Source organism: Narcine bancroftii, chromosome 5, assembly GCF_036971445.1.
Source record: "Narcine bancroftii isolate sNarBan1 chromosome 5, sNarBan1.hap1, whole genome shotgun sequence".
NCBI lineage: Eukaryota > Metazoa > Chordata > Chondrichthyes > Torpediniformes > Narcinidae > Narcine > Narcine bancroftii.
In genome coordinates, this window is record NC_091473.1 from 63,780,306 (window position 1) to 63,808,219 (window position 27,914).

Consider the following 27,914-nt stretch of genomic DNA (forward strand, 5'->3'; position numbering starts at 1 on the left):
GGTGCCCAGATGAAAAATGAAGTGTTGTTCCTCCAATCAGCGGGTGGTTAGTGTGGGGTAGTGTGAAAGGCCATGGACAGACATGTGAGCTTGAGAGTGTGACTGAATTGAAATGGTTGGCTACAGAGAGGTTGCTTTTGTTGCGGATGGTGAAGAGGTGCTGGGCGAAGTGATCTCCTAATCTGCGACTGGTCTCTCCGATGTAGAGAAGGCTACAGAGGGTGCACCAGATGCAGTAAATGAGTTCTTTGGAGGTACAGGTGAAGTGTTGCTTCACCTGAAAGGTTTATTTGGGACCTCAGACCTTGGTGTGGGTGGAGGTGTGGGTGCAGATATTACACCTTCTAAAACCATAGTGGAAGGAGCCGGTGGGGGGGAGGGGGCGGGGGGAGGGATGGGTGGGGAGGGAAGAGTGCACAAGGGAGTCACGGAGGGAGCGGTGCCTATGGAAGGCTGAGAGGGGAGGAAAAGGAAAAATGTGTCTGGTAGTGGAGTCCTGTGGTAAGTGCTGGAAATTCCGGCAGATAATGTGTTGGATGCAGAGGCTGGTGGGGTGGTAGGTGAGGACAAGGAAGATCCTGTGTTTATTGTTTCTCAGGGTGGGAGGGCTAGGGCAGATGATGGGGGAATGGAGGAGGTGCAGGTGATGGCTGAGTTAATAGTGGTGGAGAGGAAGCCACGTTTGTGGAAGAAGGCAGACATTTCAGATACACTGGACTGGAAGACCTCATCTTGGGAGCAGATGTGGCAGAGATGGAGAAATTGAGAGAAGGGGATGGAGTCCTTGCAGGGGACAGGGTGTGAGGAAGGGTAGTCCAGGTAGTTGTGGAAGTTGGAGGGTTTATAGTAAATGTCTTTGAAAAGCTTGTCTCCAGAGATGGAGACAGAGAGATTCAGAAAAGGGAGAGTGTTATCAGAGATGGACCAGGTGAGTTTGAGGATCAGGTGGAAATTGGCCGCGAAATTGATGAAATTGACAAGCTCATCGCGGGTGATGTAGTCGTCGATGTACCGGAAGAAGAGTTGTGGGTCTTGCCTGGGTAGGCTTGTAGTATGTTTTGCTTCACAAAACCCACCAACTGGCAGGCATAGCTGGGATCCATGTGGGTACCCATGGCTACTCCTTTAGTCTGGAGGTAGTGGGATGATCTTTAGATCTTCTGCTTGCTAGAACGTTGGCATATGTTCAGTAGTGGGACAGGAGTGTTGTAGCTAGATCCTTGATGCCTCCAAAAATATTACTCATTTGGCCTACCATATACAGGAACAAATACAAGATGTATATGACCTAGGAAAACAATTTTACAATTATAACCCACCATTACCCTACTGGTGGCCTTTCAAGGGCTGGTATCCAGGGAATATGTGCAAAGGCAATAATTCTACTGGTAGCACTGTTATTATCTTGTTTTTGAAAGTTACAATCCTGTCTTTTGTCTGTCTGAGGTTATCATAAAATGATAAAATGAATGTGAAATCATAAAATGAATATGAAAGATATGTACAGCAAGGGGTTAATGATTTAGTAAAAACATAACTGCTGTGCATTTTAACTTTTTCTGTGCTTGTGTGATAATGATTAAAACCACCAAGGATATAGTATGATAAAGGAAAGAAGGGAAGATAACTCCCACAGAATGGCGACAAGAGTAATGCGTATATTGCTTAAGATAAATAAGAACATCTTGTTGTTGCTATCTCAGAATAAATGACCTTGTCTGTAGGTAACCACATGTGGGTACCCATGTTGTTGCGATAATGGGAATCACTAGCTGTGCGAAATGAATTAAATTGCCTTGTGACAGAGTATTTAGAGGTGGTTTGGGAGGAATTGTTAGAGCAGCTTGCACACACACATTTTAAAACACAGAATATTTACAGGACTTTTGCAGTATGCTTTTTGCAGGAGGCTGTCACATTTGTGGCCCAAAATGTGAAATTAATAACATCATCACCACATGCTTTACCAGTTGAACATCTCTGTGTCTTTATTTTCCTGCTTCCATTATTCCACCATTTCGCGCCCCCCTACCTTCAGTGCATACCATCTGACTTCCGGTCAGGTTAATACATATCATGCATATTCATTATCATGACATCCCTCCTTTCACCAGAAATAAACTTTATATCTTTATGTTTAAATGTAAACACTTTAACACTATCAATAGCATTTTTCTCCCTTCTGAACTAACAAAACAACTTCAAATTCCCTCTTCACAAAATGTAACATAAACATGTTATAACCAAATGTAATATAATAGCTCAACTGTTCTTCTGTAATTATACTAATACAATACTCACCTCATATGCAAAATGTAAACATTTAAATTTATACACCTCACATGTTTAAATTCCAATACTTTTGGTTTTTTTTTCATTTAATACCAAATAGTCGACTAAACAAAAATGCAATTCATACAGCACTCATACATGTACTTTATGATGTATTGATCAAATCACTGTCCAAATGTTCCCATTATCATTTCTCTTCCTTGGTGAGTAACATTACTGCGCTTCATTGAAACTCATTCCAACTATCGCAAACTTTCACTTTCGTGATAATGCGGGCACAATTAGAAATATGGCACAAAATCTTCATATCGCTTAGGTGGTTTCCTGTCCCGTCTCAGCCTTCCTGCAATGCTACTGTCGCAACTTGGTTGTTCACCCTCAGCACCGGAAACACTGCTTGCTGTGGCCTCTGGTGTTTCTGGTACTCTGGCCACTTCATCGGGAATGCTGGTAACTACCTCTGGAACATCATCTGGTCCCTCAGGTTGAGCATCGCATATTGGACTTCCAACCACTTCACTCGGTGTCGCTCTGGATTGGTACTTTTTGACACCAGACACGTTTCTTTTGTACAGGACTCCAGCTGGAGACTTGACTGTCACCATACTGCCGCTTCTGAATACAACAGTGTAGGGTTGATGGTAATAAGGTGTGTCTAGCTTACCACCATTCCCTTGCCTCACCAGAACATTATCTCCAGGCATGATGTCTGAGTACCTGGCCCCATGCTTCGAGTCTGCATACAGCTTTGCTGCTCCCTTCTTTTCAGCATCGTGGTCCCTCATCTCCTGGTCGTCCCTGATTTCCTTTATTTCGGGCATTTTTGTGCGGATTTTCCTCCCAAAAAGTACTTCTGCTGGACTTTTTCCTGTGGTTGCATGAGGCGTTGCCCGATAGACAGCTACATAGAATAGCAATGCTTCTCTCCAGTTCTGTCCTTCTGCATGAGCAATCCGTAATCGTTTATCGATGGACTGATTTTGTCTCTCAACTTCCCCATTGGCTTGCGGCCATTTAGGAGTTACTTTATGATGGTGGATACCTGTGGTCCTCATGTTTCGGCAAACGTCTCTGAAATGAACTGTGGACCATTGTCAGAGTACAGCGTAACAGGCAATCCATATCTCGCGAAGATCTCTGCCAATGCTTGTATTGTTTTTTTTAGTGGTCATTGACCTCATCACAGAGTACTCATAGTATCTGCTGTAGTAATCTACCACTACCATGATTGACTCACCAGTTGGTAAAGGTCCGAGAAAATCAACAGCTACATCGATCCATGGTCCTCGGGAGTTGCGTACTCCAGATTGGCTCTGGAGGATTACTCCTACTTGTGAGTTGACACCCATGGCAGGTTTTGATGAATTTCTCTGCATCTTTATCACAACCTGGCCACCATACTTTACTCCTGAGGTTTTGCTTGGTACCAACAATACCTAGGTGTCCTTCATGAGCTAATGATACGATCTTTGGTCTCAACCTCTGTGGTAGCACCAATCTACACCCCCTCAATACACTGCCCGATGCAACAAAGTTCGTCTCTAATGGGAATATATGCCTTGTGAATGCACTTGTCCCATTGTCCACTTTGGATACATTCTCTAACTTCCATGAGTTCTGGGTCATGTTCGGACTCTCTCTCGACTTCCCTCGTTGTCACAGCTTCCGGTGTCGACTGAATAGCTACGAAGTGTACAAAGCTCTCTGCTTCTGTCCCCAATTCTGACTTGGACTGTGGGCATCCATCTTTCAACAATCTGGACAGCGGATCAGCAATGTTTGCTTTCCCAGTAATATGAACTACTCTGTACTTGTACGGTTGAAGTCTGAGCACCCATCGTTCTATCCTGGCACACGGTTTGGACCTGGCGGCATAGATCACCTCCAATGGTTTATGGTCCGTGATGAGTTCAAATTCAATGCCATACAAATATGCATGGAATCTCTTGCAGGCCCATACAAGTCCGAGTGCTTCTTTCTCTGTCTGAGAATATCTTCTTTCCACATCTGTCAAAGATCTGCTGGCATAGGCAATGATTCTTGGTCCCACATCACGCATCTGGACCAACACGGCTCCTAAACCAACAGGACTAGCATCCGCTATGACTTTGGTTGGTGCAGCCGGATCATAATACCCAAGAGTATCGGCATTCGTCAGAACTTGTTTCAGAGCTGTGAATGCTTCCTTCTGCTCAGAGCCAAAATGGAATGGTACACCTTTCCTGGTTAGTTTCCTCAGTGGTTCTGCCAGTGTAGCAAAATTAGGGATGAACTTTGCGCAATAATTAACCAATCCCAAGAAACTCCTCACCTCCGTTGCATTCTGGGGTTCACGTGCATCTGCAACAGCTTTCACCTTGGCATCAGCTGGGTTCAGTCCTTCCCGTGTAAGCTTGTGTCCCATGAAGTCCATCTCTGACACACCAAACTGGCACTTGTCTCCATTCACGGTAAGGCCTGCCCCCTGTAAGTCTGGATAGCACAATCCTCAACCGTCTGTCATGCTCTTCCTGTGTAGCCGCATGGACTATGATGTCATCAGAAATGTTGGCAACTCCAGGAATGCCTTGAATCACTCGATGGATTTCGTACTGGTAAATCTCAGGAGCTGCATTGATGTCGAACGATAGTCCACAGTGAGTCACAAATGTTGTCACATACCTGGATTCTGGGTCCAGCTCTAATTAATGATAGCCCCATTTTAAATCAATTTTTGAGAACACCTGACCGGTAGTTAACTCCTGAAGTACTTCCTCCACTGTTGGTATGGGGTGTCGTTCTCGAATTATAGCTTCATTGACCATCCTCATATCAACACACACTCTTATGTCACCATTTGGTTTGGGCACGATCACTACTGGGCTGACCCATTGTGTTGAATGTTCTACAGGTTCAATAATGTCTTGCTCGATCAACTCTTTGATTTTGGTCTCGACTTTCCCACCAAGTCCAAATGGAGTTCTGTGCACTGGTTGCGCCTTGGGTTTGACCGTTTTGTCCACTGCTAGCTTTAGTTGTCGACCTTTCAGCTTTCCTACTCCCTGGAAAACTGCGGGGAATTCTTGCTTCATATCCTTGTATGACTGAACTGAATTGACACGAGCTCCAATATGAAGTATTGCCAGGTCTTGCACCGTGCGTCTACTCAGCAATGGTTCTCCCCTCTCGTCTATGACAACAAACTCTGCTTCGGTGTACTTGTCACCAGCTTCAACAGTCGCAGTGAAACATCCAATGGTCTGCAATGGCTTGGTTGCTGTGTATGGATACAGTTTCTCTGAACACTTCTTTGATGTACAAATGATCTTTTTTTCTTTTCAATTTTTCCCATAAATGTCGGTCAATTACATTACTGTCACTGCCTGAGTCTACAGTCTACAACTGTCACACCACCAATTATCACTGGGACCTTCTCATGATGTACATCATTCAATGTAAACTGATAGTATTTCTGCCCATCCTGGTTGTCATCATCATCGTCACTTTCTGGGTCACTTTCTATATGGCGAATAGTGCCTTTCTTTCCAGGATACTTTCCTTTCCCCCAAGCTTTGCCCTTAGAAGCTGTACTCTTCCCATTCTGGTTTGCATTTGACTTACTTTTGCATTTCTTTGCAAAGTGGTCCTTATCTCCACATTTTCTACAAACTTTGCCTTTTGCTGGGCAGCATGGGTCTTTTCCAAAATGACCTCTGTTTCCACATCTGTAACGTTCCAAGTCATGTGTTGGCATATTTCTTGGCTGGCTATGGCTATGTGAGAGCCTATTTACTTGTTGACCAACTTTGTCTTTACTGGGCTGGCTTGAGTTGTCTTTCAGTTTCATGGTATGAAATTGCCCCTCAACAGCCTCTAATGCAGCAGCAATTGCTAAAGCATTGGTAAGTTTCAACTCACCCCCTTTTTCCAGCAGTCGCCTTCTGAATTTGTCTGATCTGCAGTGCTGCACAACTTTATCCAATAACTGGTTGTCCAAATCAGTTGCCACGTAATTGCATCCAACAGCCAGTTGTCACAATCTCATCACGTACTGGGCAACCGTTTCTCCATCTTCTTGTTTTGTTTTGCGAAACAAATGGCGTTGAAATGTAGCATTCGGTGTCACCACATAGTGTGCATTCAATGCATCTACGGCTTTCTGGTATTCCTCCTTCCTTCCAGTATTCAAAAGCGTCTTAAAAGTTTCCCGAACAGTGGGTCCTGCGGTGAAGAGAAGTAACGCCCTCCGTTGCGCTTTCTGTTCCTCTGTACTGCTATCGAGAAATAGGCCACGACTGTCGGCGTAGGCTTCAAATTCTTCCAGCCATGCCTTCCACTTCACACTCACAGTGCTTGCATCACCCGTTGGGTCAAAATGAGGAACACCTCGAAGTGCTAGAAATTCAGCTCCTGTGACTGCCATGAAGAAAACCTTCCAGCTCAAAGCCACCGATTCAAAATCCAAAATGTTTATCACATTTAAAATCCAAAATGTTTATCCTCGTCGCCAATGTCACATTTGTGACCCAAAATGTGAAATTAATAACACCATCACCACATGCTTTACCAGTTGAACATCTCCGTGTCTTTATTTTCCTGCTTCCATTATTCCACCATTTCGCGCCCCCCTACCTCCAGTGCATACCATCTGACTTCAGGTCAGGTTAATACATATCATGCATATTCATTATCATGACAAAGGCAACAAAGTATCCACAGCAGCTTGCCTGGGAGAGCATGCGATCTTTGTAGGCAGAGAAGAGTTTTGCTCTCAGGGAGGGAGGGTGTGAAACAGAGAGAGAGAGGAGACATAAATCAGTTCTAGAAGGACAAGCTGGCAAACTTTGGAAGGTGACCTGAAAGAAAGAGGATCACCTGGAGAACCCTGAAGGGGGAAAGTTTTGTCAGCAAGACTAATTGAGAAGAAATCAGTTGCAAAGTCCTGGAAAAGGAATCTCTCTCTGAAAATCAGCAAGAACCCTCATGAATGGAAACCATTTGCCTGTTGAGCACCAAAGACTGGTGAACTTTGTTAATGCTAACTTCTGTACACAGTACAAGAATAGTCTGCAACCAGTGAGATTGGATTGTGAACCAAAGAACTTTTCTAATCTTAAATATTCATTACACACACCCGTGTTTAGTATTAGAGGGGAGATTAAGTAGTTAGTTAGGTTAAGTAATAAGTTAGAGTTTAATTCTGTTTTCTTGTTCAATTATAATTAAAAACTACTTTTGTTTAAGTAACTCTGTGGTGGGGGGGCATGGCAAGATGGCATAGAGGGCAGACGAGCGGTCCTAATCCTTCCCAGCCAGTTTTTTTAAACACCCATTTTTAAACTTTAATCTAAGTATATAAACGTTATATTTCTGTTTCTAAATATATTAGATGGCGGCTAATATTAAAAAACCTAAAGCTCAACTACAGAAAAAACTACTTTTTAAAAGTGCTGAAGAACGGAGCTGCCGTCTGGAACCTCCAAGCCACAGAGAACTCCAGCCAGGTTAAACATTACGCCGGCACTGGTCTTGTCTCCGCAAGATGGCACCGGCTTGTGGAAGAAATCGACTGACGTTGACCCACGCGTTCGCGATGTCGGGCGCGCGGGTGATCCAATGGAACAGAGAACCCTTGGGCCCGCGCTGCCATCGGGGGAGTCAGGGATGCGCAGGAAGATGCTGGAGATCGCCCCTGCGCAGACCCTGGCTCTGCTGGGCATGTGCGGTGCTCCCAGGGTCCGCGATTTATTGGAATGGGTGTGGGCTGTGGGGGGACCCAAGTGGCGGTGCCCCGATGTGGTTGGGGTGCTGTCATCGGGTGTCCAGACCTACAGCCGCACGGGAAAAGTCCTGACAATGATGGAACAAGAAGAGGACTTACCTTTCATAGCTAGTTCACAGGAACAACTGGAGGAGGACCTTGAAGAAGGTGGGTTTCAAGATGTGGTATTGGAATCTAGACTGAATTCTATTTTACTGTGCTGGAAGGGATTGCTTACTATATGGATAATATGTCTCATTAAATGACCCAAATGCAATCTACAATGTCTGAAGATCTACCTACTCTTAAGAGAGATGTTAATAAATGCCTAACTTCAGTAGATGTAGTACAGGAAAATTTTAAAAAGTTTGAGACAGCTTTCTCTGAATGTAAAGAGCAAGTTACGTCCGAAGCATTGCTTTCCACTTGGAAAGGTACATTCTCCTCTACCATGTGCATAGCGAAAAAATAGAGAAAGTGAAAGATTTGTTTGTGGATTTGGGAATTTAGAAGAGAGAACTATTGAAGAGGATTGATTCATTGGAAAATCAAAGCTGGAGAAATAATGTAAAAATTGTGGGCCTTCCGGAAGATATGGAAGGCGCGGATCCAATAAAATTTTTTAAGGATTGGATCCCTGAGATGTTGGGTAAAGAGTTCTTTCTGGGTGGTTTAGTATTGGAAAGGCCACATAGAGCGTTAAGGAGGAAACCGTTACCGGGTCAACCATCACGAGCAGTTTTAATTTGGTGCCTGAATTATAAGGATGGAGAAATGGTTTTGCGGTTGGTGGCACAGAAGGCAAGACAAAGTCAATCTCCAATGATGAGTCAGAATAATAGAGTTTTCTTCTATGCTGATTTGAGTCAAAAAATTATTAGACGTCAACGCGAGTTTAATTCTGCCAAAGATGTGCTGCGGCGGAAAGGATATAAATTTGCTTTTCAATACCCTGCTGTGTTGAAGGTTTTTTATGGCAATTTTCAGTCTCAATTTTTTGAGAATGATAATGATGCATTAGTTTTTGCTAATTCGTTACCATATCTACGTGGTCAGGGAAGAGTCTCGCTGTTGTCACCTAAAAGAAGGGCCAATGGACATGGAAATGGACAGAATGGGAAAGATGGGAAGAAGGAAGCTTTGACACATAGTCTTAGTGATGTTGAAGATTCGAACCAATCTTTGGGACTGGAGTCCCAGGGCTGAATATCTCAATGATGTTGAATTACATTATATTGTATTTCTGGCTGGGGGGAGGTGGATGGCACTGATATCTTTGATAGTCATCTGCCACCGGTGGGGTGTACCACATCCAGTTTTTAGGGAATTACTACCTTTGGGTGGTTTTTTTGGGGGGGAATTAATTGTATTCCTTTTTATATCAACTTTTTTATAATATTAGGGGAGGGAGAGTAGATATTGTTTATTAGTAGGAGAGCGACTTTTTGTATTAAGTGCCTATATTGTTAGTTTATTAAAATGTCTAGTTTGAAATTTGCAACTTTTAGTGTTCAGGGATTAAATAATCCAATTAAGCGAAAGTGAGTTTTAGCTTATTAAGAAAATGAAAATCGATATTGCTTTTTTACAAGAAACACATTTGACTGAAAAAGAGCATTTGAAATTGAAAAGAGATTGGGTTGGTCATTTTTTTTCTCTTCATTTAATTCTAAGGCAAAAGGTGTAGCGATTTTATTTCATAAGAATTTATCTTTTGAGTTACAGACTGTAGAGGGGAATGCTGGGAGGGTTTTAAAAGTGGACTGTAAAATCTTTAACGAATTTTGGACCTTGCTTAATATCTATGCACCTAATGTAGATGATGAAGGTTTTATTTCAGATGCATTTTTCTTACTAAGTCAAGCTAATGAAAATATTCTAGTTGGGGGAGATTTTAACTGTGTTTTGGATCCATTGATGGATAAATCCGCAAAATGTATCAGAAAATCAAAGATGGCGATACAAATTGGGGCTTTAATGAAAGACTTAAATTTGGTAGATATTTGGAGAAGGATTAACCCTACAGAGAAGGATTTCTCTTTTCATTCTTCCCAACATGATACCTTTTCTAGAATAGATTTTTTTTAAAAAATATTGGCACATTTACAAGGAAAGGTATTGCAGGTAGAGTATAAGAGTAGAGTTATATCAGATTATTCTTTATTAATTTTTTCTTGTGAAAGTTCGGAGGTGGTACGTTCATCCTATAGATGGAGGTTTAATACAATGTTGCTGAAAAAACCTGAGTTTGTTGCTTTTGTTAAGAAACAGATTGATTTTTTCTTAACTGAAAATACTAATTCAGTTAAAAGTTTTTTTGTATTATGGGATGCGTTAAAGGCTTATTTAAGAGGACAAATAATTAGTTATGCTACTAAAGTTAAGAAAGGGTATATGGCTGAAAGTCTTAAATTAGAAAAGCAGATTGATGAACTGGAGAAGGAATTTCAGAAGGGAGTGACAGAAGATCAGAAAATAGCTTTGACTAAATTGTAACTGTGATATAATACGTTAGAGACCTATCAATTTGAATGTCTACTTAATCGAACTAAACAACGATATTATGAATGGGGTGAGAAGGCGCATAAAGTACTTGCGTGGCAGTTAAAGAAGGAGCAGACTTCAAGGGTTATTAATGCTGTTAAAAAGAATTCAACAGTTACCTTTAAACCTCAGGAAATCAATGAACAGTTTTATTCATTTTATAAGTATATATTTCTGAGAGGAGACAGGATAATGGATCTATCGATTCTTTTTTATCTACATTAAAGTTACCAGCATTAGAAGAGGAGGATATTATAGACTTGGAAGCTCCATTTACAGACCTAGAAATTAAGACTGCAATGTTGGAAATGCCTAATGGTAAGTCAGCAGGTGATGATGGGTTTTCGGTAGAATTTTATAAAGTTTTTTTATTAAGATTTATCCTCGGTGTTTGGGGAGGTATTATTTCAAAGTCTGAGACACAACGTCTGCTCAATGAAGGTATCATCGAACCTAGCACCAGCCCGTGGAGAGTGCAAGTGGTAGTGGTAAAAGGGAAAACAATTCTAGGCTAGTAATTGACTATAGCCAAAATATTAATCAGTACACGCTCCTGGATGCATACCCCCCCCCCCCCCCCCCCCATGGTGAATGATATTGCGCAGTATCGGGTCCATTCGACCATCAACCTGAAAGCTCCTTATCACCAGCTGCCAATCTATTCTGAGGACCATCCTTATATGGCATTTAAGGCTAATGGTCGTCTCTATCAATTCTGGAGGGTCCTTATCACTAATGGAGTTTCTATCTTCCAGAGGCAGATGGACAGAATAGTGGATGAGTATGGGTTGAAGGCTACCTTTCCCTGCCTCGATAATGTCACCATCTGTGGCCACACCTTGGAAGACCTCCAGAGTTTTCTCCATGGGCAAAAGCCCTGAACCTCATTTATAACTCTGACAAGTGCATGTTCAGAACTAAACGTCTGGCTATGTGGTGAAGAATGGCATCATTGGCCTCAATCCCGATAGGATGCACCCCCTGTTAGAGCTCCCCGATCCCAACACCACAAATGCTTGGGGTTTTTTTCATATTATGCCTAGTAGATCCCTCAATATGCTGATAAGGTTCACCCTCTCTTAAAAGCCACTAATTTCCCCCTCTCAGCTGAAGCCACACGGCTTTTAACTACCTCCGGAACCACATTACGAAAGTCGCCATGCAATGGTAGAGGAGAATGTACCTTTCCAAGTGGAAAGCAATGCTTCGGACGTAGTTCTGGCAACTACCTTCAGGCTGGTTGCATTTTTTTCTCAGACATTACAAGGCCACGAGCTCTGGAACCCATTGGTGGAAAAGGAGTCTCAAGCCATTGTAGAAGCTGTGAGGCACTGGAGATACTACCTGGCTGGTAGGAAATTTACGCTCCTCACTAACCAGCACTCTGTCATATTCACGTTTAATAATGTCAAGAGGGGCAAAATCAAGAATGACAAAATTGCTAGGCGGAGGATCGAGCTCTCCACCTTCAATTATGACATTTGCCTCTTGGTCAGGAGCCCTTATAACCCTCCAAATGATTATCCAGAGGAAGCTGTGCCTCTGCACACACCGGCCAACTGCGGTCTCTGCATAATGAGCTCTGCCATCCAGGGGTCACACACATGGCTCATTTTGTCAAAGTGCGCAATCTGCCCTACTCCATGGAAGATGTCAGGGAAATGACCAGGACTTGCCAGGTCTGCGTGAAGTGCAAACTGCACCTCTACCACCCTGCAAAGGCGCACCTGATCAATTCATCCAGGCCCCTCAAACAGCTCAGTGTTGATTTTAAGGGACCTCTCCCCTCCACAAAGCAAACACTTTCTTCCTCTCTCTCATTGATGAGTACTCCCTCTTCTCATTCACCATTCCATGTCCAGACAAGCCCACTCTGTCAGTCATAAAGGCCCTAGATTCCATTTTCACTTTGTTCAGGTATCATGGCTATATTCATAATGACTAGGGCTCATCCTTTATGAGTGACAGACTAAATCAGTACCTGCTGTCGAAGGGCATCATGTCCAGCAGGACTACTAACTGCAATGCCCGGGGGAATGGGCAGGTTGAAAAGGAGAACACCACAGTCTGGAAGGCTGTCAAACTGGCCTTAAGGTCAAAAGGCCTTCCAGATTCACGCTGGCAAGAAGTTCTCCCCATGGCGCTCGATTCCATCCAGTTGCTACTATGTACCGTGACCAACACTACTTCTCTCGATCTCCTATTCAATTTCAAAAGAAGGTCAGCATTGGGGACTACAGTCCCAAACTGGCTCAACACACCTGGTCCAGTCCTTCTCAGGAAGCATGTGAGGAGAAGCAAGACCGACCCCCCCGGTGGAAAGGGTGAAACTGCTCCATGTCAATCCCTCGTACGCCTATGTGGAGTACCCTGGCACCCACTGGAACAGAGGCTCCTTTGCCTCAAGTGCCCTGTGAGCCACGGAGCTCATTCTTGCCACCCCCAGTCAGGGCCTCAGGGGATCCAGTTCAGGAGGAAAGTGCATCCCCCTCCACCGTTGAGTTGGAGACCCAGCCCACCTCTCCTCCCTCACAAGGGGACCAAGAGACCCAAGGAGTCCAAGCCCCCTGGTGCTCAGGCCCTCCACCAGGATCTCCAGACCCACAGACCACTTAAATCTGCAAATTTGTAAATAACTGTATATTTTTCAACTTTTTTGCTGAACCTACGTTCTCTGTCTTCTTTCGACAGGAAGGGGTGAATGCAGTGAACTGGGATTCACTGGTAGTGTGATGGCTGGCTCCACCCCCATCTGCTCACCTATAACCCTGGTTTCCTGCCTAAACCCAGAATCCTTCTGGGAAAACCTACCCATAGTTGTAAGCTAATAAAAACGTTTGTTTTCCCTCCAGTTGTGAGAGCTTTTATTTGAGCTACAATGCCCCACTCCCATAGTCACATGTTTGTCCCACCACGACCACCTGTAAATTGGAGGAACAACATCTCCAGTTAGATGCCATTAAGATCGGTTTCTTCTAACCTGCTCTCCTTTCCCCCCATCCTTCCCTGGTTTTTCCCCTCTGGTCTCCTCTTTGTATTCACCTACCCCCCACCCTTTGCTGCTGAGCCCGCCCTCCAGCCTTTGGGACCACGCCTCTCCCCTTACCTTTTTATTTGGACGCCTATCCCTTTCCCCATTACCTTGATGAATGGAAACGTTGGGTTTTTTAAATCTTTGCTAAATAATGGACCCTGTTTGGCCCGCGTTGTCCAGCCTTGTGTTTCACTTCAACCACGGGTGACTGCGGTTTGCAGCACAAGAGGGAATGCGGTAACACCGTGGAATTGAGAAGGCAAAGCGGATGAGATGCTGGGTGGAGGTAAGAGGGCTGAAGGAATATGGAGTGTGAGATGGGATTGTAGTGGATGCCACAGAGAGGCACCAACCACCCCCCCCCTCCCCTCTGTTCCGCCCACTCCGGGCGGCCGGGAGTTGGGTGCGGAAGCCTCGTCGGTGGCGGTAACATGCAAACGGAGGGAGAGATTCGGACCTTGTCCCGAGGAGAGGTGTCAGCTGCATGGGCCCTTGAAGTGGCCGGGTATCCCGCGGAGGAAGCGGCCAGTTTGGCGAAGCTGGAGTACAGGCAGAGAGTAGCGGGGGAGTTGTTCCTGGGTGAGAGAATGCTCGCTCCGGCGCTTGAGAAGAGTGGGCGTTGCATAACCTGGCCAGGGCGGACTGTCAACAGGCTTTGTCGGGATCCTAATCGGGGCAGCTCGCGTAGACGGGCCGCAGTCTCTAGTCCGTTCTGACTCGTCTCCGCTGCTGCCATCCTGTGTAGAATCAAGAAAAATCAAGCTCGGGCAGGAGGTTGGGTCTGAGTGAGTCATAAAGCCTTAACTCACGAAATAGGCCCTTCGGTCCAACTCATGCATGCTGACCATGTTGGCATTCTTGGATTATACCCATTTCCAATCCTTCCTTCCCAATACCTTCACACACACACTCTCGTCCAGATGTTGATCTGAATGAATCCCCAAGAATGGGCATAACGAACCCTTTGGGGTTGAGCAGTGCCTTCCCAAATTGGTCCCCGTCCCAATTTTAGTCGAGGGAGACGGACGGGTGTTGAGATGTTAGTTGGTCTCAGCGTCCAGGGTGCAGTGCTAATATTCTAGGTGCTGGAGCTCACCAAAAGCGGTGACGAGGATGTGCTGAAGTCGTAACTCGTGGAGAAGTATCGACTTCATGTCAATTGACGAGATCTCCTGCACGGTTTATATTCATGTAGAACCATTAGCAGAAGTCATGAGGAGTGATTTGGAAATTAAGGGATTTCAGGTTAGTCAAGAAGAACACAAAATTAGTTTATTGCAGATGATGTTTTAATATACTTGACAGAACCTGAGACTTCCCTTTGGAAATTACATTTTAATTTGGAAGAATATGGAAAGATCACTGGGGATAAGATAAATTAGGGATAAAAGTGAAACTATACCTCTTACGGAAGGAGATTAGTCATTGTCAAAAAATACTCAATTTAAATGTCCAAAGGATGGGATTAAATATTTAGGGATTCGTATATATAATATATATATTTTTTTAAAAACCTGTATAAATTGCCATTATTTAAAAAAAAAAGTTAAAGGAGATTTTTAAAAATCGATGACTCTACCTACAACATTAATAGGTTGGCTCAATATATTTCCAAGAATTCAGTATCTTTTTCAATCTCTACCCATATTACTAACACATTTTTTCAACAATAATTCAACAACAACAAATTCCTTTAGAATGGTAAGAGTTTTTATAAAAAGGTTAACGTAGAAATATGAATTGGGAGGATTATAACTCCCTAACTTTTAAGTATTATTATCAAGTGGATCAATCGAGATCTCTTGCTTCTCTTTTTGAAGCAGTAGAAAAATGTGCAGGGGTCAAAATAGAGTTAGATAAAATAGGAAAGAAATTAGCAGAGGAATTTATATATAATTGGGATTCAAAATTACTAAGAATCACTTGCTGAAATATTTGATTATTGTTTGGAACAATAAAAAAGAGGAAACTGGATTAAATGGAAATATCACCAAAGATGTTTTTGATTAAAAATCAACTTATACCTTTCTCAAAGGATAATTGGTTTTTAACTATCTGGTTTAGTAAGGGTATTAAAAATAAGGTCAATTAATGTCATTTTAACAATTGAATGAATACTCGTACCACTTTGTTCTGTTATTTTCAATTGAGAGCATATTTAAAAGATAAGTTAGGTTTAGAAATGTGATTATCCATTTGTAGCGAGGTGGAAATCCTTATTAGGAGAGGAAATATAAAAAAAATTACTTCAGCAATTTACCTTTTATTGCAAAAATAAATGATTAAATAAGGAGTGCATGAACCTGGACAGAAATTGGAGTTGGATTTGAATAATACAATTGATGTCAAAGGTGGTTAGATCTTTTTCAGTATAGTATGACAAACATTATTAATGCAAGATGTAGATTGGTTCAATATAATATTTTATATCAGTTATATTTAACACCACAGAAACTGAATAGAATAAAATCAGATATATCAGATCAATGCTTTAAGTGTGGTGAGGTGATAGGTACTTTTTTTGCATTCAATTTGTTCATGTCCTAAGGTAAAACCTTTCTGGCTGGAATTACAAAACTTTTTAGAACAAATTACAGGTACACCATTAAACTCAGATTTATTTTTATTGGGAAACACAGAAGAAACAAGACCTAAACTAAAATTGTCAATGTATTAAATTTGTTAAAATAGCATTGGGAGTGGCGAGGAAATGTATTGTAGTAACTTGGAAATCGGATGTATATAGATATGGGAAGATGGAATGCAGAAATCCAAAGCTGTATTCCTTTAGAGAAAATTACATACAATTTGAGAAATAAATACCCTATATTTTGGTGAATTTGGAGCCCAAATATGCACATTTTGGGTATAAATATGTAGAAATGTTCTTCCTGTCTCTTAAGACCTTCTTTCATAAAAATGAAATTGTTCTCATAAAACCTGTTGAATTCCAGGGAGGCAATACTCCAGACAATGCAAGATTTTACATCATTTCTTCCATCTTTTTCTTTTTTATACTATATATAATTCTTTATATGCATATATTATTTTTTAATGGGGAAGGGGGTTGAGAGGTTGAGAAAGGAAGGGGAGGGGTTATAACCATCAGGTAATGAATAAATTTTTTCTTTTGTTTGAATACTTATTTTATTGTATACTGATTATTAATTACATGTATGCCCAGTGAGTCCAAGCCTAGAGCCATGAAATGTTTCTCATGGGTTAACCTCATAATTCTCACAAACCTCTTCTGATGTCCCATTGGCCTGTGTTGGACCTGTATCCCTCTAAACCAGGGATTCTCAACTTTTTTTTTCCTCCACTCACATACCACCTCAAGTAATCCCTTACTAACCACAGATAGAGGAGGCGGAATATGCATAGGTGTTCTGTGGTTAGTAAGGGATTACTTAAAGTGGTATGTGAGTAGAGAAAAAAAAATGTTGAGAACAACTGCTTATGTGCAAAAGCCACTTCCTCTGGCAGCTCATTCCAATACCCACCACCCTCTCTGGGCAGAAAGTTCCTCATCAGTCCCTTTTAAATCTTTCTCCATCACCTTAACTCTAGGCAACCTATTTGCCCCATACTCTCCTTCAAGATTCTCCCAATCATCTGCACGAGGAGGTAATTGATGGTGGGCATTTGACCGACCAACTGGCATATTTTTGGGATGGGGAGAGATGTCAGGAGGATGGACTGTTTTGTAGGTCCTGGTATAGAGTCATTCAGTATGGAAAGGGGCCCTTCAGCCCAGACTGTGGGGGAGACAGAGAGTAACATTCTCACGTCAACTGAAATGCCTCGCCCACCTGCCTGCGTTTGGCCCACATCACTCAGAACCCATCCTTTCCCTTTATCCATCTAATTTTTAAACACACACACATCCTTCTATGTAAAAAACGTTATCCTCCGATTCCTGTTAAATATTTCCCCCCCTCACCTTCATCCTATGTCCATTGGCTACTGATTCCCCTACTCTGGAAAAAGGTCTCTATGTTCACCTGATGTATTCCCCTCATTACTTTGTACACCTCTATGAAATCAACCCTCATTCTCCTGTGCTCCAAAGAATAAAGTCCTACCCTGCTCAACCTCTCCCTATAGTTCTGGCAAATCCTGCTCTGTTATACATGAGGCCTAGCAGATCATTACATTAATAGGAGCACAGGAAAGTGAAACTGACATTTTGTTTCTCCCAAGGACACTTTATCAATGGAAAGCTGGTGGGATATATTTGTGCGACTCGATCGATTGTTGACCACTACACAATGAGATGCCTGGAAGATCATGATCCTGAAGGGACGACCGTTTGCATTCATTCGGTGTGCGTGGATCAGGCCTGGCGCCACTGTGGGATTGCCCTGAGCCTACTTAGGCACTTTCTGGAGGTGGTAGCTTGCAGTTGTCCCACTGCCAGAAGGGTCAGTCTTATTAGCCACCAGCACATCCTGCCCCTCTATGCCAAAGCTGGCTTCACGATGATCGGCCCTTCCTCTGTGACTTGTGGACCTGACACCTGGTATGAGTGTGCCATTGACCTCACCTGACAAATTTAATCACTTCCCTAGTTACCTGGACAAAATCTTCCCCACCTTCCCAACTCCCCTTCTCAGAGGGTGGCCAGTCACCTCCACTGCTTGTGATAATATCTGCAGTCTCCAGTGCCCCCGTGTCTTCTCATTGCCACCTCCCCAGTGCAGTCATGCAATCCTGAACAGGCCCAATTTGTCCATGCCGACTGAATTGGATCATGCATTTAATCCATAAGTAAATATTTAAAGTTTTAATTTAGACATACAGCACAGTAACAGGCCATTTCAGCCCATGAGCCTGCGCTGCCCAATTAACCTACACCTCCGGTATGTTTGAATGGTGGGAGGAAACTGGAGCCCCTGGCAAAGAACCCACGCAGACACGGGGAGAAGGTACAAACTCCTTTACAGACAGCTAGTGATTAGAATCCCAGTCCTGATTGCTGGTGCTTTAAAGGGGTTGCACTAACCACTACACCAACCGTGCCGCCCAATATTGGATGGATACACGGATAGGATGGGCTTGGAGGGATATAAGCCAAATGCAGGCAGGTGGGACTAGTGCGGGTGGGCCATTTTTGTCATTGTGGGCCAACTTTTCCGTAGGGCTGCTTCCATACTGCATGTCTCTATCCAATAAAATATCTGACTATGAAAAGTGAAAAGGCAGGAAAGTGGGATTGAGAGGAAAAATACATAGCTATTACTCAAATGGTCGAACAGGCTTGATGGGTCAAATGGCCAAACTCTGCTCCTGTATCTTCTGGTCTGAACCCTTCCTATCCATAGATCTGTTCAAATGACCTTGGAATGTTGTTATGGTGCCCGTTTCTATTGCTTCCTCTGTCTGCTCATTCCATATATCTGAGTGAAGAAGTTGCTCCTCAGCTTTCTCTTAAATTTCCCCTCTTCCTCTTAAACCCCTGGAGAAGAGACTGTAAGCATTGACTGTAAGCATTCACTGTATCCATTCCCTTCATGCAGGATCTTTTTCCCTCAGGGAATGACAGACCATTTCCCTATACTCCACAGGCAATGCAGCAGTGTGGCAGGTTTCACTTTTCAGAGGAGTTGTTGACCATAACTCCTACGTTCTTTTTAAGGTAGTGATAAAAGGTTCCATGGCACACTTTTAGAGAGCTGGGAACAGTCATAGAGTAATACAGTGTGGGAAATGCCACGTGGCCCAATTTGCCCATGCCGACCAAAATGTCCCACTCACAGTAGTCCCACCTGCCTGTGTTTGTCCCATATCCCTCTAATTCCATGTATCCATCCAAATGTTTCTTGGACATTGCAAGAGTACCTGTCTCAATCACCTCCCCTGACAGTCCATTCCATACACCCACCCACCCTCTGTGTAAAATAAAGTTAGTCCTAGTGTTCCTGTTAAATCTAAGTCCTCTGGTTACCAATTCCCCTACTTTTGGCAAAAGACTCCCTGCATTCAACTGATCTATTCATCTCATGATTTTGTACATCTCCATAAGATCATCGCTCATCTTCCCCTGTGAAAGGAATAAAACCTTTGCCTGCTTATCCTTGTGTGCTAGCCAATGCTTATTATGGGAGATTACTTTGGGCATTCTCTCAGTTCCGGGTGCAGGATCCAGCAGGTGTGCAAGCTCACTGACATATTTGCATCCCTTATGGGGCAAGGTTGATGGAACTAGGGATATTTGTCTTTGGAGTGACATAGGATGAAATATGACTTAATAGAAGTGTATAAGATCATGAGGGGATTAGATAGAGCTGACAGCCAGCACCTTTTCCTCAGGGCAACAACAGCCAATGCCAAAGGACGTCTGTTTAAGGCGAGTAGCAGAAAGTTCAGGGGAGATGTCTGAAGTAAGTTTTTTTTAAATTCAGAGTGGTGGGTGCCTGGAATGCATGGCTGGGGATGATGATGGAGGCTCATACAATAGGGACATTTAAAAGACTTTTAGATAGGCACATGGTTGTAAGAAAATGGTCATGGCCACTGCCACCCTGGGGAAGAGTGCTGGCTATAAATCTGACCAAATTTAAAATGTCAAACTTTACCCTCTTCTACAGCTTTATCTAGCTTTCTCCTTTAAGAAGCTCTTTTAAACCTATGTTTATGACTGAGCTTCTAGTCAAATCATACATCTTACTGAGTGGTTTGTAATCAAATTAAGCTTGGTGAGCCTGCAAAACACCTTTGGGGAAGAATGCCTAATGAATGTAGGTTCCTGTGGATCAATAGCTTGCCCCTCCAAACACACACAGTCCCAGCACTGAATAAACCGTAACGGAAAAAGTGGTTAGACACTCTTACAGGCTGGAACAATTTGGATATACAGTTTGCCGTCAGTGGTCACTTCTTGGGCTGTTGAAGAACAATGATAGCACACAAAAACAGAATTGAAGCAGTGTATTTACAAAGGAAATGGGCATAGATGAAGAGTTTAAATTGATGTTGTGGCTAAAAGATGATGCATATCAAAGCTGAAAAGCTGCTGCAGAGGAGTTCCAAGGCAGATGGGTACAGAATACTCTGAACAGATACATAGTGACATAAAGCTTTACACTATATCTCATACCTGCTGACTGGGGCTATATATTGGAGCTAATTGGCAGTAAATGGCTCATTCCCTCTGATTTGAGCAGGACAAAATTATGACATATTCTTTTTGGGTGAAAGGGAATGGATGCTAAACACCTAGGACTGCAGCCCCTTATTTTGAGAGCTGTGCTCAGTTAAGCTGTACAGGGATAGTACGACAAACAAGAATACAGGTTGGGACACAAAGGTGGGCACTGAATGAGGGACAGACTCTCCTGCCCCGCTCTGGCATTAGAGTAGCTTCTATTCACGGCCTAAGTATTTCATACTTTATACCATTTAAACAAAGCAGGAAAATGTATGTACGTAAGCATGTATAGAGTATGTATACAATAGGTGTAGACATATATACATGTATATCGTGCATAGTTTATTTCTTTGTTGAACAATTTCTACTACCTGTAGGTTTGATGCTTGTATTTGAAGATATAGTAATGAAAAAAAATGAGTATGATGTATAATAGATTTTAGGATGACGTGCAGTGGGTTGTTTGAGATTACATTTCAATTATGAATAATAAACTAGACACTATATGTATACAGAAGTATATATAAATATAAAATATTACAGGCAGAAAAATAGCACAGTTACCAAAAATAGCAGTCAGGCATACATGTGAAATGACCTTCTGGTTGTGCTACAGCGAGTGGGTTGTGGTCAGTGAGATGTTCTGGGTAACACGCTGTGCAAATGGCAAGTGGGTGGAGTGACTGGGATCAGACTTGACTGCTGACCCTCTGCCACCACTGAGGCCTAGATTCAACTTGGGGAAATGGAACTTGGGAGATGAAAGGAGGGGAAGAAGAGAAAACTATCAAAGATCTCTCCAGAAAACCTTCTAATCAAGAAACTTATTCTTTGGCTTGGCTTCGCGGACGAAGATTTATGGAGGGGTAAATGTCCACGTCAACTGCAGGCTCGTTTGTGGCTGACAAGTCCGATGCGGGACAGGCAGACATGGTTGCAGCGGTTGCAAGGGAAAATTGGTGGGTTGGGGTTGGGTGTTGGGTTTTTCCTCCTTTGTCTTTTGTCAGTGAGGTGGGCTCTGCGGTCTTCAAATGAGGTTGCTGCCCGCCGAACTGTGAGGCGCCAAGATGCACGGTTTGAGGCGATATCAGCCCGCTGGCGGTGGTCAATGTGGCAGGCACCAAGAGATTTCTTTAGGCAGTCCTTGTACTTCTTCTTTGGTGCACCTCTGTCACAGTGGCCAGTGGAGAGCTCGCCATATAACACGATCTTGGGAAGGCGAGGAACCTCCATTCTGGAGACGTGACATGCCCAGCGCAGTTGGATCTTCAGCAGCGTGGATTCGATGCTGTCGGCCTCTGCCATCTCGAGTACTTCAATGTTAGGGATGAAGTCGCTCCAATGAATGTTGAGGATGGAGCGGAGACAACGCTGGTGGAAGCGTTCTAGGAGCCGTAGGTGATGCTGGTAGAACAGGAGTGTGGGTATGACAACGGCTCTGTATACGCTAATCTTTGTGAGGTTTTTCAGTTGGTTGTTTTTCCAGTCTCTTTTGTGTAGTCTTCCAAAGGCGCTATTTGCCTTGGCGAGTCTGTTGTCTATCTCGTTGTCGATCCTTGCATCCGATGAAATGATGCAGCTGAGATAGGTAAACTGGTTGACCGTTTTGAGTTTTGTGTGCCCGATGGAGATGTGGGGGGGCTGGTAGTCATGGTGGGGAGCTGGCTGATGGAGGACCTCAGTTTTCTTCAGGCTGACTTCCAGGCCAAACATTTTGGCAGTTTCCGCAAAACAGGACGTCAAGCGCTGAAGAGCTGGCTCTGAATGGGCAACTAAAGCGACATCGTCTGCAAAGAGTAGTTCACGGACAAGTTTCTCTTGTGTCTTGGTGTGAGCTTGCAGGTGCCTCAGATTGAAGAGACTGCCATCCGTGCGGTACCGGATGTAAACAGCGTCTTCATTGTTGAGGTCTTTCATGGTTTGTTTCAGCATCATGCTGAAGAAGATTGAAAAGAGGGTTGGTGCGAGAACGCAGTCTTGCTTCATGCCATTGTTAATGGAGAAGGGTTCAGAGAGCTCATTGCTGTATCTGACCCGACCTTGTTGGTTTTCGTGCAGTTGGATAACCATGTTGAGGAACTTTGGGGGGCATCCGAGTCGCTCTAGTATTTGCCAAAGCCATTTCCTGCCCACGGTGTCGAAGGCTTTGGTGAGGTCAACAAAGGTGATGTAGAGTCCTTTGTTTTGTTCTCTGCACTTTTCTTGGAGCTGTCTGAGGGCAAAGACCATGTCAGTAGTTCCTCTGTTTGCGCGAAAGCCACACTATCACTTACACAAATATCTAAACTCCTATATTCCCACACTTTCGAACTTTGTATGTCATTTTCCCTTTAACCTATCCTTCCTAAATTCCCATCAACTGCTCCCCACCCAGATTCTGCCACTCACCTGCACCCCAGGAATGATTAACCAGCCATCCCACAGGAAGTGCTGGGAAGTGAGGGGAGACCCAGGGAGAACTCCATGTGGACAGATTGAACCCAGCACTACCAGGACTGTGAGACAGCTGCCCCACTGGATGTGCTACCATGCTGGCCATTGCTGATGAGATTCCAGCTGGGACTCGCACACATCTGGGCCATGTTGGAAGCAATGTGACAATTGGCTGTCTCCATGCCCAATTATTCCAATTAAGCAGCACATGGAAGATTGAGGGCCTGGAGCAAGTTGCTGTAGCACTACAGCTTAAGGACAGTGAGTAGGGGGAGGAGAAACAGGTGTGTTTTACACAAAAATGTGGGTCACAATCCAGATAGCACAGTGTTGAAAGGAGGTGGAAATGTCATCAGGGCTTTGGGAATAGGACAGCGATTGGAGGGGAACATTATCAGAAGGAAATCAAAGAAGGAAGTCTGTAGATACTAGGGTTGTGCTCCTCCCCATTGCCCTTTCCTCCTTCCTCTCCTCTCCTCTCTGCTCCTCCGCCAACTTTATTCAGGTTTTTGCACATATCTTACAAAGAGCTCAGACCTGAAAAGTTGGTCACCCTTTACTTCCCAGGGATGCTGCATGACCTTCTGAGTTTCTCCAGCATATTTATGTATTGCACTATTAGAAAGAAATGCTGGGTTGACAAGGTTCTTCTACAGTGATGAGCTGAAAGACCTCTCTCTGAGCTGCAATGATTTGGTGGAGATAGTCAGAGCCAGTCAGTTCAGAGGGATTAAAGATGCTGGTCAACACAGTGAGATTGAAGGAAAAAGCAGGGTGGAAAAATGTGGAGGATGGTGCTGGAAATATGAGGAATATTTACAGTTTTTGGACTTTATTCATTGGAGTATAGAAGAATGAGAGGGGATCTCATAGAAACATTTTGAACGTTGAAAGGTTTGGACAGAGTAGATGTGAATAAGATGTTTCCCTTGGTGGGTGAATCCAGGACAAGAGGGCACAGTCTTAGAATTAGAAGGTACCCATTGAAAACAGATGAGGAGAAATTTCTTTAGCCAGAGGGTTGTGGATTTGTGGAATTCATTGCCATGTACAACCGTGGAGGCCCAATCATTAGGAGAGTTTTAGGGGAGATTGATAGGTATCTAATTAGTCAAGGTATCAAGGGATATGGGGAAAAGGCTAGAACTTGGAATTAGATACGAGAACAGTTTAGCTCAGGGCGGATTTGTGGAGCAGATTTAATGGGCTAAATGGCCTACTTTATCTTGTGATCTTACTGAGATGACCATTGATTTCCAGCATAAATATGCTGCTATTCACATTCAGTAAACCAAGAAAGGAAGGAGAGTTCATTCCCAGCACGGTAGGTTCAGAGACTGGATTCAGCTGAGAAGATCAGAGGAAAAGCTTAAAAATGATAGATGCTGGAATCCCAAGCAAACAGTGAGATGGTGGAGGGTCTCAGCAGTTCAGGCAGTATCTGCGGGGGTGGGGGGGGGGGGGGAAATGGTCAAACAAGGTTTTGGATCAAGATCCTTTATTGAAATTAAAGTTAAAAGGACATGATATTATGTATATGAAGAGGCAAAGTAGCTGGGGAAGGGCCAAGAAGGGATAGGGTACTGGACAGAAGATGGTACCCTACTTCCATTTGGTTCTAACGTTTCTATATTTTTGTTATCTACATTTGTACTTCCCTTTCTCTTTAACCTCTTCCCCATACCCAGAAGTCTCTCCCTCAACTTGCCTCTCCACCTCTTGGCCTCAGTGCATTCCCTCTGCAAATGGATCCTTCACTTCCTGACTAACAGACCACTATCTCTGAAGATAGGGAAACAACATCTCAATGATCACATTCAACACCGATGTGGTCACTGTCTACTATTCTGCTTCTACACCTATGACTGTAGAGCTACTTATTGTTCCAACTCCATCTTCCATAATGCCAATAACACCACAGTACCTGGTGCTGGGTATCAAATAACATTGAGGTGGAACACAAAAGAGACCGAATCTCGCAGAATGGTGCCAAGGTAACAACCTTTCAATGTCAATAAGATATGGTACTGAAGTTGAAAGAGTTGATAGCTTCTTAGGAATAAATATCTTCAATGACCTGACCTGGGACACGACAGTCAAAGAAAGTGGGCCAACACCACCACTTTCTTTGAAGACTAAGGAAGTTCAGCATGCCCCCTGTCCCTCAACAACTTCTACAGGTACATCACTGAAAGCAAACTTGGAGGCTGCATCCCAGTGTGGGACGGAAACTGCTCTGCTCAAGATCGGAAAAAAGCTATCGAACCTGGTGAATGCAACGCAAAACCTCCTTCCCTCCACGGACTTCATAAAAAAATGACTGCCAACATAATGAAGGACTCATCACACCCCAGATGCACTCTCTTCTCACTCGTCTTATCAGGGAGAAGGATCAAGAGTGGGAAAGTGTGCACCAACAGGCTTTAAGATGGTTTCTTACCTGCAAGCATCAGGCTCCTGAATGGACCCCACACCAATGTTCTCTCTTTTATTGTAATCCTATACTCTGTAAATTGTGCTCTTTTCATGGCTGTATGTTAGAGATAACCTGATAGTCTATTCTTAGAAGATCCCTTCTCATTATAGTCAATGACAAAATGAACATAAACTTTCTGTTCAATACCTTATTATTTCTTGATTACTCCCCAGCTTCTTTCACCCCTTCAGATATGTAATATCACCTTTTTTTAACCTTAGTCTGGATGATTCCCAACATGAATCATTGACTGACCATCTCTCCTCCAGGACACTGACTTGTTGAGTCCTTGCAGCAGCTTATAGTTGGCTCGGCTGAGAGGAAATCATGTAACAGAAGTAGCTGGTAAAGGCAGTGTGTTAGATGATTGCAAACATGAAACTTGTCTCACGTTAGCCCTTTTGCAAGGGATTGCTGTTTACCACAACTGTGGCCCCATGCCTGACTGACTCTAGAAGTAAAAAACTGAGCTGTATCAACACTCTCTGGGATGGGCAACAAAAAAAGGCTACTCAGAATATTGACAGACTGCCTCAGATCTTCCCAATTATTCGAGTTCCAAGCCCTTCCCTTCATTAGTTAGAACATTGAATACAAATCTTTGGACACCATGTTGAGGTTATGCATATCATAGGCCCACTTGTCACACAAGTACTCCCCTATTTACGATGGTCCAACTTATGATTTTTTGAAATTACAATGGTTCGAATCCGTACTTTTAAATTTTGAAATCCTATCTGTTCCCGCGCTTGTAATATGTAGTACGTTACTCTCTGAGAATATCATACAGCATACTCTCGCGCGATGTTGACTCAACCACGCTCACAGTCTCTGGTGATCACATGAATGAGTAAATAACCCATCACGTCTACTAAATGCCCATGTGTGTCTCCTCACCAGCCAGCAATTAATTTTAGTCCAATGCTTCAAACATTCTTCATGCCCAGTGTGCTTTCAGCTGAGTCTGTTAATGGTTTTTTTTCAGTGTGGAATAAAGGTATTCAAAACGTAATTATAAAAAATGGTAGGTGTAGTATCCTTTTTTGATATACGATGGGTCTTCCACAATGTAATCCCATTGTAAGTTGAGAAGCATCTGCATTGTGTGCAGTTTTGGTCATCTAGCTATAGGAAGTATAACATAAAGTTAGGAAGAATACAGAAGAGTGTTATGAGGTTGTTGCCAGGATTAGGGAAGTTATCATGAGAGCCTGGAAAAACTGGGCCTATTTTCCTTAGAGCATAGGAGGCTGAAGAGGGAATCTTGTCTATAAAATCATGAGAGCTTTGATAGGTGAATAGTGACATTTTGTTTCCAAGAGTAGCAGAATCGAAGATGAGAGGGGATCTCTCTGAAGTGAGAGGTTGGATTTAGAAGGGATATGAGGGGACATTTCTTCACTCACATGGAACAAGTGGTGGAGGCAGGTACGTTAGCTTCCTTTCAATAACTCCATGGAGGGAAGGGGATTGGAGGATTCTGGGCCTAATGTGATCAAGTGGGTCTAAAGTAGGAGGGTGGACCAAAAGGGCGTGAGAGCCTATTTGCGTGCTGTGAGACTCTGACCAGAAGACTCCCACTCAAACCCTTTCTCAGTTCTCTTTGTAGGGTTTTTCAATTGTGTTGCCTTATTGGAGCCATCCTCTCATGAATGGAAGCATCCTTACTCTCTTTGAGTGACTGCATTCTCAGAACAAAGCACTGAAGAATCATAGAATATTACAGCCTAGAACAGGCATTTCAGCCCACGCTGTTGGGCTGACCTAACCCTAACCTACTCCACATTTATCTAACTCTTACCTCCCTCACCCATAACCCTCTTTTTTTTTTGCATCCATGTGCCCACCTGTCAATTTTTTTAAATGTCGGGACTGCCTTAACAGCACCATTTGCTGCTGGTGTGGACCTGCAGAAAGCAGACACACAGTGCTCCTCCACAGGATTCTACCACCAATGGCTCTGTACAAGCTTTAAACAGCCTGTTAAAGGAGCCGACAGTGACTTATTTTAAAATCCTGCGACTGCAGAGTCTGGGCCCAAGGTGGCAGCTCCTGTGTTTTGCAGTAGACTCGAGATAGCAAATGAATGGTGCAGAGCACCAGAAAACAAGGAGAGTACCCCTGTTTGAGAAGGAGAAGGAAACAGTGACCACAGTGGTGGACAATAAGGGGCTCCGTGGCTGAAGAATACACAGGCAGCAGGCTGTTGATGACTTGAGGCGAGGAGCACACGCAGGATGTAGAC

General features: G+C 43.5%; 2 protein-coding genes across 3 annotated transcripts in view; both read left to right on the forward strand.

The window, feature by feature from the left end:
* mrps14 (mitochondrial ribosomal protein S14) overlaps positions 1 to 13,418 on the forward strand; it is a 33,453-nt gene extending 20,035 nt beyond the window's left edge. Inside the window, exons 3-5 of one of the 2 annotated variants that reach the window (XM_069937623.1) lie at positions 10,804 to 10,894; positions 11,834 to 11,927; positions 13,268 to 13,332. In XM_069937623.1, coding sequence (XP_069793724.1) covers positions 10,804 to 10,894; positions 11,834 to 11,927; positions 13,268 to 13,277 — 195 coding nt within the window. In that variant the 3' untranslated portion in view covers positions 13,278 to 13,332. Of the gene's footprint in view, positions 1 to 10,803; positions 10,895 to 11,833; positions 11,928 to 13,267 lie in introns of both variants that reach the window. The other variant, XM_069937622.1, reaches the window with a different exon arrangement.
* A 548-nt stretch (positions 13,419 to 13,966) lies between these two features.
* LOC138763451 (uncharacterized) lies at positions 13,967 to 19,684 on the forward strand. Its single transcript, XM_069937620.1, has 2 exons — positions 13,967 to 14,189; positions 17,814 to 19,684. Exons 1-2 carry the CDS (start codon positions 14,042 to 14,044, stop codon positions 18,158 to 18,160), a joined length of 495 nt encoding a protein of 164 aa, XP_069793721.1. The 5' UTR covers positions 13,967 to 14,041; the 3' UTR covers positions 18,161 to 19,684.
* The last annotated feature ends 8,230 nt before the right edge of the window (positions 19,685 to 27,914 follow it).

Coding starts and splice junctions, on each gene's coding strand:
- LOC138763451 (XM_069937620.1), top strand. CDS start 14,042: ATGCAAACGGAGGGAGAGATTCGGACCTTGTCCCGAGGAGAGGTGTCA. Junction 14,190..17,813: donor AGCGGGGGAGTTGTTCCTGG/GTGAGAGAATGC, acceptor GTTTCTCCCAAG/GACACTTTATCAATGGAAAG.